This window comes from Miscanthus floridulus, chromosome 3 (genome assembly GCF_019320115.1).
Source record: "Miscanthus floridulus cultivar M001 chromosome 3, ASM1932011v1, whole genome shotgun sequence".
Classification (NCBI taxonomy): Eukaryota; Viridiplantae; Streptophyta; class Magnoliopsida; order Poales; family Poaceae; genus Miscanthus; species Miscanthus floridulus.
In genome coordinates, this window is record NC_089582.1 from 144,820,597 (window position 1) to 144,837,054 (window position 16,458).

Sequence of the window (16,458 nt, forward strand, 5' to 3'; positions counted from 1 at the left end):
TGTATAGATATGTATTTTTTTTTATCTATATGTAAAATATTCGTGGGCCTATCCATCTCCTCTCCCTCATGCTGCTAAACAACTAAGCTAAATAACGCACTAATGTGGGCCAAATAACTAGACAGCCCACCAGGCGAGCTTAGCGCGCTGCTTCCTGGCCCAAACAGCCCGCTCGCCCGTGGACGGAACTAACCGCTCCACTCCACTCCCAGTCTCCCACAAACAAACCGTTGCGGCGCGACCACCGAGCCCGGCCCCCTGCCGGTCCGCCCCCCACTCCTGATCGCCGGCGATGGCGAGTCTTCTCCTCCGGTCGCTCTGGCGGGCGCGAGGCTTCAGCTCCTCTGCCACCTAGGCGGCGAAAGAAGTGGGCGACGGGAAGCTCGTGGCGTCGGTGATGTTCCAGGAGTTCTCGTACGCAACGCCCGCTCTTCTCGCCCATTTGGTCCCAATCTATTCTCTGCTCTGTTTCCCTGATTTGGTCGTGCGTGTCTCTGGTAGGTTTCGGTGGAGGCAGCAGCACAGACGGCACTACCCAGACGAAGTTCTCGGCAAGGCCGACGCCAGGCGATACTTCTATCCCCTTCCCCTCGCATTGGATAGCCTTCTTTTCTGAAAAGAGCGTTCGTGGTTATTTTGATTTTGCTTAATGGAAGAGCAAGTGTGCAATGGGCTGACTGATGGATGCATTTCTCGGTGCATTGGCATAAGAGGTTTAGAATAACCTGGGGGGTAATTTCAATCGGAGGGTGAGAAAGGTTATTTGCTGCCAATATTTTACGCAAGTTGAATATCATTGACTAAGAAAACAAGGAGCACTGTGATTATTGTATCAGGGTAAACAGGTTGCTAATAGGACACAGGGTAGCTGTCTGTAAGTTTTTTGGCAACTGTCAATAACTTGAGTCGAGAGCAGATATGCATGTTCTTTGCCCTTTTCTGATGACCTGTGGTGTCACAGAAAAATAGCAAAATTGCTGCCAACATTTCATCAGTAGATGTACCATGCCAACCCTGAATTATAGGTCCTTATGCTTTATCAACTGGTTACTTTGAATGGAGACTTGCAGACCAACAAAATACCCCAAGTCCCATCTAGGAGAATGATCAAGAATGGAGCTTTGTATTTTGTAATGAACATCTGTGAACAATTCAGGTTCCATTCCACGTCAATTAGGCACAATTGCATGGACTTGAGACAGCCCCAACGAAATTAGTTGACCTGAAAGTAATACACATGGTATAATATCTTTTTATAGCAAACATTTATGTGATGACTACTGTCTGACTCTGTTTCTTAGGATGTTTTCCATTCTCAATTTGTATACTCTGCAATTTGCATCTAGTATTTTTTTTTAATAATGTCTCCACATTTTCTTTCGTAGGGGTAAGGGTGATTATCACATTGATTATGTGCCTGCTCCAAGAATCACAGAGGCTGACAGAACAAATGACCAGAAGTAAGTGCTCGACTTCACCCCTACCCATTAAGGAGTCCTAGTTTCAAAATGGTTCTGGTGTTATTCTTTGTATCCTCTACTGGCCTGCATTTATAGTAGGATGAGCTAGAGTTTATTTCACGCATTGAGCTTCCCTATACTTTCTAAGTACTAGGATACTAGTTGAACTCCCTGCATGATTGTGCACTAGATTTTTAAGGCCAGTTGTATTTGCTCTGCCTATGCAACCCAACATTTATTTACAATTAAAAAAATCTCTTCTGTTTGTCAATCATAGTACCCATTATAGCACTACCTGACTAATCTATGCCGTTACAATTTGGTCATGAAAATACAAAGTATATCCTTCTCTTTCCATTTCAATTAATAATAGAATTTCTTGGATTTGTCATATGGGAGTCTCAAGCCCTTAAAGCTTTTGTCCCATTTTGACCTGTACAATAGTAAGTTTTAAGGATTAATGTGGTTCCGTCTAGGTGTCCAAGGCTTAAATTACTTTGGTTTTGGGTGAGTACAGGCCACAATGGGGAAGTAGCTACAACAATACATGTTGAAGTTTGTTAGTTAAGATCGTTACGAAGTGTCTGCTTCTATAAGAAGCCGAAACAGGACATCATCTGTGGATCATTTCAAAGATGACAGTAATAGGCATTTCCCATGCATAACTTCGTGCTCAACATGATTAAGGGATCCATTTTCTATCCTGCAACTGCAGCTTTACTGTAGCATCACATTGTAAAATCATGGACTAATTAGGCTTAAAAAAATTCGTCTCACAAAGTAGTCGCAATCTATGTAATTAGTTATTTTTTTTAGTCTATATTTAATACTCCATGCATGTGTCTAAACATCTAATGTGATAGGGACTAAACTTTAGGGGAAGAAACTAAACAAGGCCCAATAACATGCATAGGTGTGGGATTGTGAAGAGACAAGGCATGTATAGCTTGTGCAAACTATGGTTTCAATCTCTCACGACATACGTAGAGGTATGATTTTTTTCTAGGGCTAATGCTATTCGCCCTGTTCGTTTGGGCTGGTTTGGCTTATAAGCCATGGCTGAAAGTACTGTTGGCTGGTTTGGTGTGAGAGAAAAATACTGTTCGTTGGCTGATAAGCCATGGCTTATAAGCCAAATACGATCAAGCGAACAGGCTGATTGTATGCCAGCATTGATGTTGTACTCAGGAGCGTGTGGCCCACGCAAGCCAGCATGAATTTGCATTTCTTATTTCAAACTATGTGTGTGCATTTCTTATATTTATACAATTTGGTCTCAAACGGGAGCTCATTTACAAATATAAAGGTTTTTTTAAGCAAATTTAGAACATACTAGGGGTTTTAAATCAAGACTAACATACTCTTTATTAAAAGCCTATATGGAGCTAGTGGGTGGCAGAATTTTAGGGTTGGTTGATTGAGTAATGCAAGCTTTAAGTGGGAGGTTTGGTTAAGATTTCACCCCTGATCCCTTAAATTTGTGGAGAAATTTGAAACACATCCCCTTTATTTCTTGAAAGAGCATGATTGCTCCATTGCAACCACTCAACTACCTTCGAGGTTTGTTCGCTTGAACTTATCAGCTCGGTTTATCAGCTATGGCACAATGTTTTTCTCTCACAACGAAACAACCTCAGCCGGCTAATCAGCCACAAAAACCATCAGCCGAACAGCCCATAAATTATAATACATTTTAGTTTTTCTAGTATGCACTTAGATATACATAGTAAAAGCATCTAGAAAAAACAAAATGTTTTACTATTTGAAGCGGAGGAAGTAGTTAGTTGTTTAGCGCATCAAATTGATATAAGCTATCTCCAAAATAATCAACGTGTTCGGCTGCACAGCTGCTGCCTCCGGCCGCTGAGTACTGTGAGAGAAAAATAAGCGGCTACTGCAGCAGCTTATTCGTGTAGCCGAACAATACGAATACTTACAGTTCTATATTATTCAGGTGCACAAACATAAACATAGCTACATTTTGTTTTGGGACGTTGTCATTATGACTAGATAGACTAGATGGAGTAACATTTTAAGCAAGTTTTGTTTCCACACTCGAGGCTCAAGGTTTTTTCAAAATGAATGGAATTGTGACACAGAGAGAGCGATTAAATCTCATTCAGTTGATCCTAAATTTTAAAAATAAAAATAAAAAATAAAAATAAAAAAGAAGTCAAGGCTCGCTACCTTCATCATCAATTTTTCTTCTCAAACGTGGGAGTTCCTTCATTGAGAAGCATGGCTGCCCGCCAGAGAGCATTAAACCTGGAGTTCTGGACGGACGCGCAGACAAAAATTTTCCCTCAGCTGTAAGAAAACCAATTCTTTCTCGAGAAATAAGTCCCGTCGTTTTCCTCCCATTTCCCTCCGCTGTCCGCTTCCACTCCCGCCCGCCCCGCCGCACCCCGTCGACGCCGCCGCAGGCCCGCAGCTGCCGCGATGCACAAGACGGCGCAGGCCTGGTTCACCGGCGGGACCGCCGCCTCCGCCGGCACCGCCGCCGAGTCGCAGCCGTCCCTCGTCGCCGACTGGAACTCGTACGCCGCCACCCGCTCCGACGCCTCCTCCTCCTCGCCGCTCCCCTTCGACATCGAGGCCGCCGTCCGCTCCGCCAACGACACCGTCTCCGGCACTTTCAGCTCGTGAGTTCCGCTTCCCCATCCCGACCCCAAACCCTCAGATCCGGTCTCCCCCCGCTCCCTCTCATCGGATCCGATCTGACCGCCGCAGGGTCACCAAGGGCGTGCGGGAGCTCCCGGGGAGCTTCCAGAGCGCCACCAGCAGCTTCCCCTCCGGGAAGGCGCTCGTGTACTTCGGCCTCTTCCTCGCCACCGGCATCTTCTTCGTCTTCATCGCCTTCGCGCTCTTCCTCCCCGTCATGGTGCTCATGCCGCAGAAGTTCGCCATCTGCTTCACGCTCGGGTGCGCGCTCATCATTGCCTCGCTCTTCGCGCTCAAGGGGCCAGCCAACCAGCTCGCCCACATGACCTCCAAGGAGGTAATGTAGTTAGCTTCGCTCTGCACTGCTGTTACTTCTACGTTTCCCGTAATTTAAACATTAAGCTTCACTTTATCCTTTGGGAGGTGGTATGCTGTTGCTGCTATAATCTGTTATAAACTAATGATATATAGTCAAACTGGGTTTGTAAGCTGTTTTCTGAAAATTTCCAAGACCTTGAAGCCATAAATCATGCTAGTTATCAGTTTGATCCTGTTATATTGGTCAGGATTTGTCGGTGGTCGCTGGTTTGTTACCACTAGACTTTTGAACCCAACATAGGCTTTGTTGTTGTTGTTGAGTTGTTGGTAACAAGAAGCAAATCTTGCTCTTGAGTTCCTTGGTGAGCTCAGCTTATAAATTATGGCCATCTCCAAGCTGCAAAGGACTGTTATTAATTGATATTGAGCATTTGTTTCGATGTCTATCAATGGATATTTCTCTAGAATCGGCTGTAGCTTATCTGTGTTCTTTTTTAGTATCACACTTCATATTTTTTTTGTATGTTTTAGGGCAATTCTCCTTATTGCAAAGTTGAAGTAACGGTTCCTTATCCCCTTCTGTTTCATATATAGATTGTCTGGTAAAAGATAACATAATAAAATACCAAACAAGCAATTCGGAGGGTAAGTTCATCAATCTAAACAAATGGTTTGGGTTCTTTAGATATATCCTATAAAAGCATATTTGGCTCAACAGTCTGAGCTTTCTAATAAGTTGCTACAGTGCTTTCTAGTAATTAAATCTGTGGAGTGCAGATGAAATACTCTTGGATCTGTGTAGTGGACAGAATGGTTGGTGCAACTTAAAATCCATAGGAACAACCTCCTCCCTACTCAGAATTGTTATTTTAAGTTCAGTTGTGTTTTTTACTATAACAGGCTTCAATATGCTCTTCATTCATCTTGCTTATTTCTAATCATAATGTGCAGTGTTATACCATCAGTATCAGGATTTGGAAACCTCAAGTTTCTAGGGAATTCCAATCTAGACCTGAATGAAATGCATTTTTTTTTGGCTGGAGTCACTTCTATTAGCCCAAATTGGTTCCAAATAAAGATGTGGCTCTTTATCCAGCCTCTCATCGTGTTTTGCTTGTTGACAACATTACATAAAATCTAGAGTTGAAAGAGACGAGTCATCTGGTGGGAGTCACTTTCATCAGCTGAAATTGTCGAGTCATTTGTTGAGAGTCACTTTCATCAGCCGAAATTGGGTCAAAAAAAAAATGTTGCGGCTGTGGGGTATTCTTTATTTTGTCCAGCATCACCCCTAGCTGAAGTTGATGACAACATTGCTTTGATGCCTATGGCGAAATGACTTCCCACTATTGCTTAATGGTTGCTTAGCCTGCCCAATCTACCTTCCACACCCTTAATGCCTTCAAAAACATCATAAAAGCTGCAAATCCTTACCAGCTACATATTTCCCACTTGTGCTAGGTTGAACTTTCTAATTTTAGAAATCAAGTCATTTGATGCATGTCAATGAGTACATCTTGAGTCTAGTTCAATTGTTAATCCACTGCTTGGTAAATTTATTTCTCTTTGGCAATTACTACTTTGTTCATAACTTCATATTCTTCTAGCTGGCAAGACAAGGGGATTTTCTTTAAAACTATTAACGATGACTTCATAGTGAAGCTAGACCTTTTTTATTGTTTCTATAGAATTTATAAGTAGTTCTTGTACCGTCTTAATTTTCTTAAATGGCTGCAATATTTGTAACATTGAAACACATGATATCCGATGAATATTTTTGTCTGCTATCCTATTCAGAGGCTCCCGTTTTCAGTGGGATTTATTGGATGCATGGTTGGTACGATCTATGTTTCTATGGTGCTTCACAGCTATTTCCTCTCTGTGATCTTCTCAGTCCTTCAGGTATGTCTTTGACTAAGATTTTTTTTTGGACTCAATCTATGTTTGTTCAAATCTTGATATACTGTAAGGTCACTTGTTTTAGTGCATTAGGTGTAGTTTCTGTTTATGACACCTCTAGAACAGGGCTGCTAATCTGAACAATGAGTTCATAACCAGTGCCTTCTTCAAAGGGGAGGGAAGAGTTTGCCTTCCCCTCCACTCCCAAAAAAGAAAAGAAAACAAAAATAATTCTCCTTCCCTACTTCTTTATGGAACAATACAGTGTCATGATGAGCTGTCATCTGGCATATGGCCTGCGAAACTGCAATACCTCAGCATTCTCTTGTGCATTCTGCTTTTCAGACTCACTCAATTTTTCACTCTTTTCTTGACCCAGGTTCTGGCCCTTGCATATTACACTATATCCTACTTTCCTGGAGGATCTAGTGGACTGAAATTCATCTCGTCTGGTCTGTTGTCCTCAGCAACAAGTTTATTTGGTCGATGACCTTCCGTTGTCACACATTTACTTGATCATACCATGTTATGCCGCAAGATTTTTGTATGTAGTTGCTGATCATCCCCTTGATAGAGATTTCATGATCTTCCCTCTCCTGTCATCCTGTTTGTTTGTCTAGACTTGTACTGGTGTTGGATATAGATTATAGAGTGAAAAGGATTCATCGCCCCTCTATCTCAGTGTCCCTTGTGGCTGTATATTGTGGAAAGAAATCTGTTATGACCAAGTTAAAGATAACGCTGTGGGATGATGTTGGTTTATATTATTTCAATTCTAGAATTGCAGTGCTCATGTTCACCCTACTGCAGGCCATTTCTTATCTCTATGTATCATTTAAAACTATTTCTGAGTATAAATTGCCACGAAAATTCTACAAGTTAAAGTGTGTTTTCAAATGGTTGGCAGTGGCACTTGCCTCTGGTTCACCAGTCATTTGAGATGTGTGGCGCCAGACAGATCCAGCAAACTTGAGGCTGATGGTTGAGTTGAGAGGTCTATTAAGTTTGTGAACAAATTATCCACACGACCACACTTATAATTGCGAAACTTCTTGTTTTTGTAGTGTCATTTCTAAATCAATGGTCAGCGTTCTTTTAGAGCCGAGCAACATTCCATGAGAAACAGTTTTTGTGGATGCTGTGGTATGGTATCCTAGCTTAGCTGGAGAAGGTGCTCTTTACATCAATTTAATTAAAAATGAAACTGATAATATGGGCATAGCTGTAGCAAATTTCTTAATTTTGGATCACCATCTACGTTAGGTGCTGCAAACCTTTGAACAAGGCAAAGTCTTCGGCCAGCCTGTGTCGGGCCCACCATTGAAGAAACGAAGAGCTGCTGCAAAGTCAGCGCCTCACTGTAAGTGAGCCCTCGTTTAGTTGGGTCCCTGATCGGCGCCGCCCGATCTGGGGCTCTACTGTAGCTACAGTAGGTTTTCGTTTTTATTTGGTAATAATTGTCCATGTTCGTATCGTAAAGTACAATCAAACTGTACAATTAGTTTTTGATTTCGTCAACATTTAGTACTCCATGCATGTATCACAAGTTTGATGTGATGGGGAATCTTCTTTTTGCATAGTGCCAAATTTGGTAATTTAGTGGAACTAAACAGGGCCTGAAGGTATTCCGTAGCCACCACGACAACACAGGATTGTTATTGCAGCCAGATCTAGAGGGGGGAGGATCAATTGCTTGGAGAGAAGGATCAATTCCAACAAGGATTTGAGAAACTAGCGACATCTGAAGATGGGAGGAGTTGGGGAGACGATTTTAACGGGGGTGATGAGCACCGTGGTCGGCAAGCTCACTAGCCTCATCGAGAAGAAGTACACCGAGCTCAAGAACGTGAGGAAGAAGCTGGAGCAGCTCAGGAAGGAGCTGGTGGCCATCAACCTCGCGCTGGAGAAGCTCGCGGCCATGGAGAACCCAGACGCGCAGGCGAAGGCCTGGGCGGCGGAGATGCGCGAGCAGGCCTACGACTTGGAGGACAGCATCGATCTGTTCACCCACCACGTCGACCATGAGCCGATGGACACCACCACCGGAGTCAAGAGATTCTTCCGCAACAAGATCAGAAAGCTCAAGAAACTACACTACCGCCATAGGTTTGCCAAGGAGATCCAAGAACATTTTGATCTTGTCAACGAAGCACACGGGCGTAGAAAGAGAAACAAGATTGACGAGCGCAGCTTCTGCAGTTCTAGCATCTCGTGCGCGGAGATCGATCCTCGGTTACAGGCACTGTACGTGGAGGTGGAGAAACTCGTGGGCATTGAAAAACCAAGCAACGAGATCATTGGTCGGCTAGTCGGCAAGAACCTAGCAAAGGGATGTAGGATTGTCTCCGTTGTTGGATCTGGAGGTTCAGGCAAGACTACGCTAGCAAAACAAGTGTACGAGAAAATCAAGGGTCAGTTTTCTTGTGCAGCTTTTGTGTCTGTATCACAGAAACCCAACATGAATAACCTTCTACGTGACTTACAATATCAAACTGGAGTTAAAGAATGGATGGCAATGGGATCTTGCAGTGACCTACAACTGATCGACCAACTAAGATCACATCTCGAAAATCAAAGGTTAGTTTACCATTCTTTTTCTTTTTGCTTGCTTCAGTAACTTTTAGAAATTTGTGAATCTTACTAGTTACCACTAGTAGAATTTTTTTTCCTCGAACGAACCACTAGTATAAATTTGTCAATACTGCTAGTGGTTATTTGTGGGTAACCTGCACAGCCTTTAATTACAGTTTTGCAATTTGAATGATTGTAATCCAAAACTTAACAATCGAATTCTAAGAACCTTTTAATTAATCCATCATCATGGTGATGCACCACCCGTTCTTTATGATACACAAGCTAGCAAATATATACTGTAAACAAAGCTAGGGATTGACCAAAGAATGCCAGCCCTAAAACTCCCCTAACGTATTTGCATGTGTGCAAAATTTTGTTGCATATACTGAAAAAATGATTCTCACTTCTTCACAAACTTGCTTATATAGGTATCTTGTTGTGATTGATGACGTTTGGACAGCGGAAGCATGGCAATACATACAATATGCTCTTCCTAAAAATGCCTGTACAAGTAGAATAATCATGACTACACGCATCAACAGTGTAGGACAGTTGTGCTGCACTTCAGATGAGGGCTTTCTTTATCAAATGAAACCTCTTAGCAGAAGTGATTCTGAAAATTTATTTCTCAAAAGGACACTTTGTGCTGATGAAGATAGGTTTCCTATTCAACTGGAGGGGATAAAAAATGATATACTTGAAAAATGCGATGGTTTGCCATTGGCTATTGTTACTCTAGCTAGTTTGTTAGCTAATAAACCGAGAACAAAGGAAGAATGGGAGAGAGCACTTAATTCTATCCGTTATATGCATGAAAAAGACAGTGGGATGGAAGTAATAGATAAGATACTTACTCTGAGTTACAACGATCTACCGTACCATATGAGAAATTGCTTACTGCATCTCAGTACATTTCCAGAGGATCATGAGATTTACAAAGATATATTGCTATGGAGATGGATAGCCGAAGGATTTGTCACTGAAAAACAAGGTTTTACTTTGGAGCAAGTTGCTGAGAGTTACTTTTATGAGTTTATAAATAGGAGTTTGATACAGCCCATAACCTTGGTTCCAAGATTTGGAATGTACACGGTAGAAAAAGGATGTCGAGTCCATGATATTGTATTGAACTTCCTCATCTCTCGGTCAGCTGAAGAAAATTTTGTAACTATGTTGGATGGCCAGGGTATTCCATCTTCAAATCAAAGGATTCGTCGGCTCTCTGTCTGGTACAATTCAATACATGCACAGGCAGTCTCTCGAGGAACCATGAATCTGTCTCATCTCCGTTCAATTAGTATATGCGATGTTGGAGGATGGACGATGCCTCCTGTTTTGGACCTACCTATTCTTCGGGTGTTAGATATAGAGGAATACAATGATTTGAGGATTCTTGATCCTGATGGCATTATAATTTTATTTCAACTGGGGTTTCGGAGGTTCTGTAGATCAAATGGTGTCACGCTACCAGCCCAAACAAGGAATCGGATTGTTGATCCTGATTGCATTTTAAGTTTATTCCATCTGAGATATCTGAGGTTTGGTGGAGCAATGGGTGTCACACTACCTGCTCAAATTGGGACTCTACAGTATCTGCAGACTCTTGATTTAAGCGGAGCTAGAGTAACACAGCTTCCAGAAAGTATTGTTCAGCTCAAGCGACTGATGTGTCTTGTTGGGTACCAACTCATGATGCCAGATGGGTTTGGTAACATGGAATCCCTTGAGGAGTTAGGGAATCTAGATGGCTGCAACTGCTCCATAAATTTTGGGGAAGATCTAGCACTTTTGAGCAAGTTGAGGGTACTCCGAGTGACGTTCATGTGGAACAGAACAAGTGATCTGGGAGCTAGAAAGGAATCTTTGATTTCATCTCTCTGCAAACTCGGAGGAAACAACCTTCAGTCTGTCTATATTTATGACAATGTTGGTGGTGGAGATTGTCTTGTGGAATCGTGGTACCCTGCACCATGCCGCCTCCAAAAGTTTATTCATATCAGTAAATACTCCAGGTTTCCGAAGTGGATTAATCACAGTCTTTGTGATCTCACCTACTTGGATATACTTGTTCAGAAGATGGAAAGGGAATATCTGCGTATTCTTGAAGATTTGCCTGCCATTCGTGTCCTATACCTTGATGTGAAGGAAGTTGCAGAAGATGGACTCATCGTCAGTTACGGTGCATTTCGAAGTCTAACATGTTTCCAATTCTATAATGTAGACGGACCTGGTTTGGTATTTGAAGGAGGTATGCGAATGCTGGAATGGCTTAGGCTCGGATTCGACGCAGATAAAGCAGTTTCAACACATGGCAGTTTAGAGAGTGGCATTGGGCACCTCTCAAATGTTAAACGTATCGGTCTTACTATACGGATGATTTCTGAAGGTGAAAATGATCCCGCGGAGAAGGCCGTCAAATCTGTCATCAATGGCCAAGTAAATATGCTTCCCAACTGCGCCACAGTGGACATTGGATTTAGTAGACGGAGTCGGTTTTCACCTGGCAGGTACAATAGGGCCACATAGAAGAACCCATAGGATGTATGTAACACCTCGGTGTTATGGTTGCACTAAAACACTTGCATCACATGAGCATGTACATTATCATCTTATTCATAAGCATCATACCATGATGAATGTATCATTTCATGTGTGTTTCTATTTGAATTGTTTGGTTCTATGCTAGCAATTATGTGTGCTCATGTGTGGTCTATGCAAATGTGTGTCAAATGTCCTCTTAAACAACTTAGCTACACTTAGAATGTCATTAGGAACAATGTTCATGTTGACCATATTGCCTAATTATACTTCCAAGTAATAGTTTGACTTGTGTTGACCCCTGGAGCTCTATTGTTTGACTGTTTAAAAAGTACAGCTTAGAGTGTTTGCATGTCTGAGCAACCTAAAGCAAAGTTGTAGCAAATTATATATGGAACAAACTTTGTTTAGAGGCCAAGTCATGAAAATGTGTGGAACAGTCTCAAACATGGCCCACAAGTCAGATTTGGGTGCTGATTCTACACTTAGAAAATTCTCTAAGTCAAAGCTGCTTTTACAGTTTGATGAAGCTGACTTTGGCTTGATGCAACTCGTGATTAATTGAGAATTAGCTGACACTTTCTAAAGCAATGTTGTAGCCCTATCGTAGCTCTAAATTTTGCTTCAAGGAGATTTTGCTAACTCGCCACCGATTTGGAGTTTGGAGGCGATGAAAACGCGCTGACAGTCACTTGATGCCGGCTCTGATGGCTTCGGGTTCAGGCCGACATGGCCGACCGGTGTCAGGCCGAGCTCGCCAAGTGGAAGCAGTACGCCGGCGCTGCCCCCACAGGTCTGGCCGTCGCTGCCACGAAGACGCCACGCGCCCGTTAGCTCGCCTACTTGCTTCGTCGTGTCCATCTCGCCTCGCCAGAGCACGCGGAAGCCGAGCGCCGCGCCTCCACCATTGCCGCCGAGCGCGTCACCGTCGCGCAGCTCCTCCGCTAGCCAGCCGCTGAGCAATTTCTCGCACGCATAGTTGCGCCTTGCACTGCTCTACTCGCTCGACCCCTTCACAGCCCTAGTCGAGCCAAGGTGAGGGTCCTTTGGCGAATTCCATCATCGCCGCCGTGCCTGTCACCTCGCCGGAGCGCGAGCTCGCCGTGGCCCGAGCTGACCAGCGCTCCTCCGTGCGCCCTTTCCTCCGCATTGTCTTCCCCATGCCTCGTAGTGTCTCTAGTCCTACCTCGTCTAACCGCTACCGCCTAGATGTCGCCGGCGGGTGAGCCTCGCCGGAGTAAGCTCCGTCGCCGCGCGGGCCTCTCCGTGGCTAAGCTTCTCGAGCACATCTCCTAACCCTAGCTTAGCACGAGTAGTGTCGTCTAAGCACTGTGGTGCCGTAGGACCATTCACCTAGGCCAGCCGGAGCCGGCCGGCGCACCGTCGTGCCGCGCCGCCGAGCTGCCATGGCCGGCGATGAGCCGTCTCCAGTGCGCCTCAGCCCTAACCACTTACCTCTATAGACGCGGGATGGTGAGGAGAACACCAAGGTGGGGTCGGTTTCACCGGCGGACTCGCCGTCGGCGAGCTATCGCCGTTTAACCGCCGATCCCCGCCGTGCTCTGTTTTAGTGTCGATGACTCAGATCCAGAAAGCTAGCTCATTGTTTAGTTTTTGAAATCCAACTTGTAAAAGTTATATCTTGAGTTTGGTAGATCCAAATTTGGTGGTTCCAATTTTATTAGGATCTTGGTGAAGTGTAGTATTTAGGAAAAATATAACATAAACACTTGTAGTGAAGTTTCTGAAAGAATTAAATTGCAACTTAAAATATGTTTTTAAATGAATGCAAACTTGTTTAGCTCATATCTAGAGTTGCAGTGCTCCAAAAATTATGAAATTTGTATGGTAAGCTTTTCTTTATAAGTAGAAGCTCTGGTAAAAATTTAAGAGTCATTGCATGAATAGTTTTTGAGTTATTAATTTCCCTTTTATAATTAGGAGATTATTGTGCTATTTTTCATGGTAAAAATATGTATCTAGTGAGCTTGAAACTTTTTGTACGGTGTTATGGTGTTATGATGAACCTAAGAAAAATATAAAATCTGTTGCTCGACACTTTTCACTAGGGTTTTCTATTTATGCTATTTTAAGCCCTACGGTCTTGTTATTTTTGTGTAGGGTGTTATATTTGTTTAAATGATGTGAAATTTATACAGTAGTCTATTGGGGACATGTATAAGCTACTGTAATTTTTGTAGAATTTTCTGTGCACTTTGGATATGTGTTTATTATTTAACCTAATGATCTAAATAAATTAATAACGGCATGAAAATAATTTATTTAGGAATGGTCACTATGTTTTCTAGTGTTCATTTGATGTATGTTAACTGTTGGTAGCATTGGCAGTACTCATAGTGCTATTCTTGTATGTAATGAAATATTATTTTTCGCTATAATTCACTTATAGTGATTTTCTGGACAGATTTTAGAGTTGAGCAAATCAACTGGTGAATTTGATGTTTGCTGTGAATTTGGTCAATAACAAAGTTGTAGGGAACTTGTTTATCTAGCTTGTGTCAAAATTTCAAGGCATTTGGCCTAGTAGTTTGAGAGTTATGTCAGTTGGAAGACAGCACTCCCAACTGCCTGCTCTCTGGAATCCACGGATAGTGTTGTAAGATTAGTCTGTTTGACCTAGTTTGAGTTTGAATTAGACTTTGGTGATTGAACGAAAGTTGTAGATAATTTTATAAGCTTTCTAGAAAGTCTTAAATCATAGTATTTGGATCTGTAGAACTCCAGTTATGGATCAAACTTGTTGCTGCTGTTTGCAGCCTGAAAACTGTTGAGTGCAGTGAATGACTTGTTTGCTTCATATGAGTTGATGTGATGATTTAGATGCTAGGCTAATTAAAATAACTTGTTAGTTGCAGGTGCTAGACCTCTTACTGAAGATGAACGACTTTATCTTAGGTTATTAGAACTTGGTGAGTGTGCCGTTTTTGTTTTCTAAAAGAGATATGCACCTACTCGGTAAAATAGATGTTAATCCTGTTTCATCGTGTTGTTCATGTGTCCACCTATACATGGCTGCATATTTCATCATCACATTCCATCTCTTGTGCATACATGATTCTTATACTATGCATATGCACGCAATAGGTGTTCTGGTTGGAGTCACGCTTCTGGAATTCGAGCAAGTACTTCCGGAGGATCAGCAGCAAGCTCAGCAGCAGGAGGTGCAGGCCCCCGAAGAAGGAGCCAGCGAAGAAGTTCTTTGAGTGCCTCGATCACCAACCTTCATCTTTTCTGAAAGGCAAGCCCCGGAGCATTCTAAGTCTCCTATGTTTTGAAAATGGTTACTTTGAGTATATTTATTTATTGATGCATTAAGTGATAGGAATTGGATGCAAACACTTGCTGCATATATATCTATTCCTTGTACAGTAAACATACCCTGAATCCTATTTAGGTCTAGGAGCGAATCAAAGCTTAGCCTTGCTTAGACCGGTAAAAGTCAGGTGATTTCCTATCACCTGTAAGCTAAGATGATGTCTGGTCACGATTGGCTATATTTGCTATCGTGGAAATAACCATATGTTGATGAATAAAAAGGAGACCGGGCGGGATGTCGATAGAAGAAGCAACAAGGCAAGGAGGTCTTGGTGTGGATCTATCCCCGTCTGTGTCGGTTAAGGACCAATTCGCTGTACGTCCTCATGTCATGTTGAATGCATGCCTATCACTTAGTTGGCCGGATAACTCGTTCCGACCGCGAAGCCGAGTACCTCGACTCAGGCCGGAAGACCGAGAAGTAAAACTGCGCACCCTGGCGGTAGTAAGGATGTGCGGGGAGCCATTGGTATAAGTCCTAGGTGAGATTGACCACCTGGCAGAGTGGAGTCCCTGAGGGTGCAGGGCTGCTCGGAGCCGCGATTCCTGAGTTGTACCAAAGGTGACCTAAGGCTGCCTTCGCGCGGTATGCCTGGGTTTGTGTTAGGAATACCCTTCCAGCTGGATAGGAATCGATTCGAATCGCCGTCTCTCCCGGATAGTGAGAATTTGACTAAGCAGCGGCAACGTAGAAACACTTAATGGAACTTGATGGTTAAATCGATGATGATGATGATACAACAATATACTGGATATGGTTACTAATGTTTGGAGTTAATCAATTGCTTGCTCTAGTACAGATGCTAATTTAGCTGACAGGTTAATATGGGTAACTCACTGCTTACTAATAATTTAAATTATGCTCTCATATCACTAAAGCTTTTATGCAAAATAGTTGTCAAGCAAGATCCACTGATAAAGCCTTGCATACTCCTTGGTGTCATTTATTTTTGGTTTACGACGGGTAAGTCTAGCTGAGTACATTCTCATACTCAGGGTTTATTTCCCCCTTGTTGCAGATGACGTGCTTTATAACGGCTACTGCAAGTATTGTCTTCACCCTGCTGGGGATGAAGACTAGATCATGGGCATGATCATCTATGTTATCTTATCATGTTGCTTTTGCTGGATATGACTATGGAACTGGCTTGTATTTGAACTAAGTGTGTGTGATGGTCTCAAACTACTTTGCTTCCGCTATTTGTGAACTCGTTTTGTAATAACTATGTGAACTCCGATATATGAGGTACTTGTGAAATGGATGTAACATGTGGCTTGTTATGTTGAATCACTACGATCTTGGTTGTATGCAAGTTGGTATGAAATCCTTCGTGGTTTCAGTTGACTACCGGGTTTATATGGGTTCAAGTGTGACAAGTTTGATCACTCCGGTGATTGCTTTCGTACTTGTGCTCTTATAAATTGGTCGATTCTGTTACAATGTAACGGCTTGTGGTTGGCTTACTGTACTGTTGTACGTATGTTTGCTTCTGTAGTTTGTGCTTGTTTCCAAACTGGAAAGCTTGGACACTTGCACTATACTTGCTGTATTTAGGTTATTAATAGGTAGACTGTCGTCCTAGAAGGAAAGACATGCAACCACAAGTTGTACGTGGAGGTGTTATATAATCATTCGATTTTCTTCTTAAATCTTCTGAGAAGAGAATTTGCC

General features: G+C 42.7%; 2 protein-coding genes across 3 annotated transcripts; both read left to right on the forward strand.

The window, feature by feature from the left end:
- Positions 1-243: 243 nt before the first annotated feature.
- Positions 244-7,686, forward strand: LOC136542715 (protein transport protein SFT2-like). Of its 2 annotated transcripts, XM_066535278.1 has the most exons (7): positions 244-414; positions 502-567; positions 1,386-1,460; positions 2,324-4,102; positions 4,191-4,458; positions 6,237-6,341; positions 6,718-7,686. In XM_066535278.1, exons 4-7 carry the CDS (start codon positions 3,900-3,902, stop codon positions 6,826-6,828), a joined length of 687 nt encoding a protein of 228 aa, XP_066391375.1. In that variant the 5' UTR covers positions 244-414; positions 502-567; positions 1,386-1,460; positions 2,324-3,899; the 3' UTR covers positions 6,829-7,686. The 2 variants fall into 2 exon arrangements, with proteins under 2 accessions (XP_066391375.1, XP_066391374.1); XM_066535277.1 differs by having other exon boundaries at positions 1,386-4,102.
- A 296-nt stretch (positions 7,687-7,982) lies between these two features.
- On the forward strand, positions 7,983-16,054 carry LOC136547381 (disease resistance protein RGA5-like). The gene is made up of 4 exons (XM_066539336.1): positions 7,983-8,915; positions 9,341-11,419; positions 14,556-14,709; positions 15,806-16,054. Exons 1-3 carry the CDS (start codon positions 8,086-8,088, stop codon positions 14,704-14,706), a joined length of 3,060 nt encoding a protein of 1,019 aa, XP_066395433.1. The 5' UTR covers positions 7,983-8,085; the 3' UTR covers positions 14,707-14,709; positions 15,806-16,054.
- Positions 16,055-16,458: the final 404 nt, after the last annotated feature.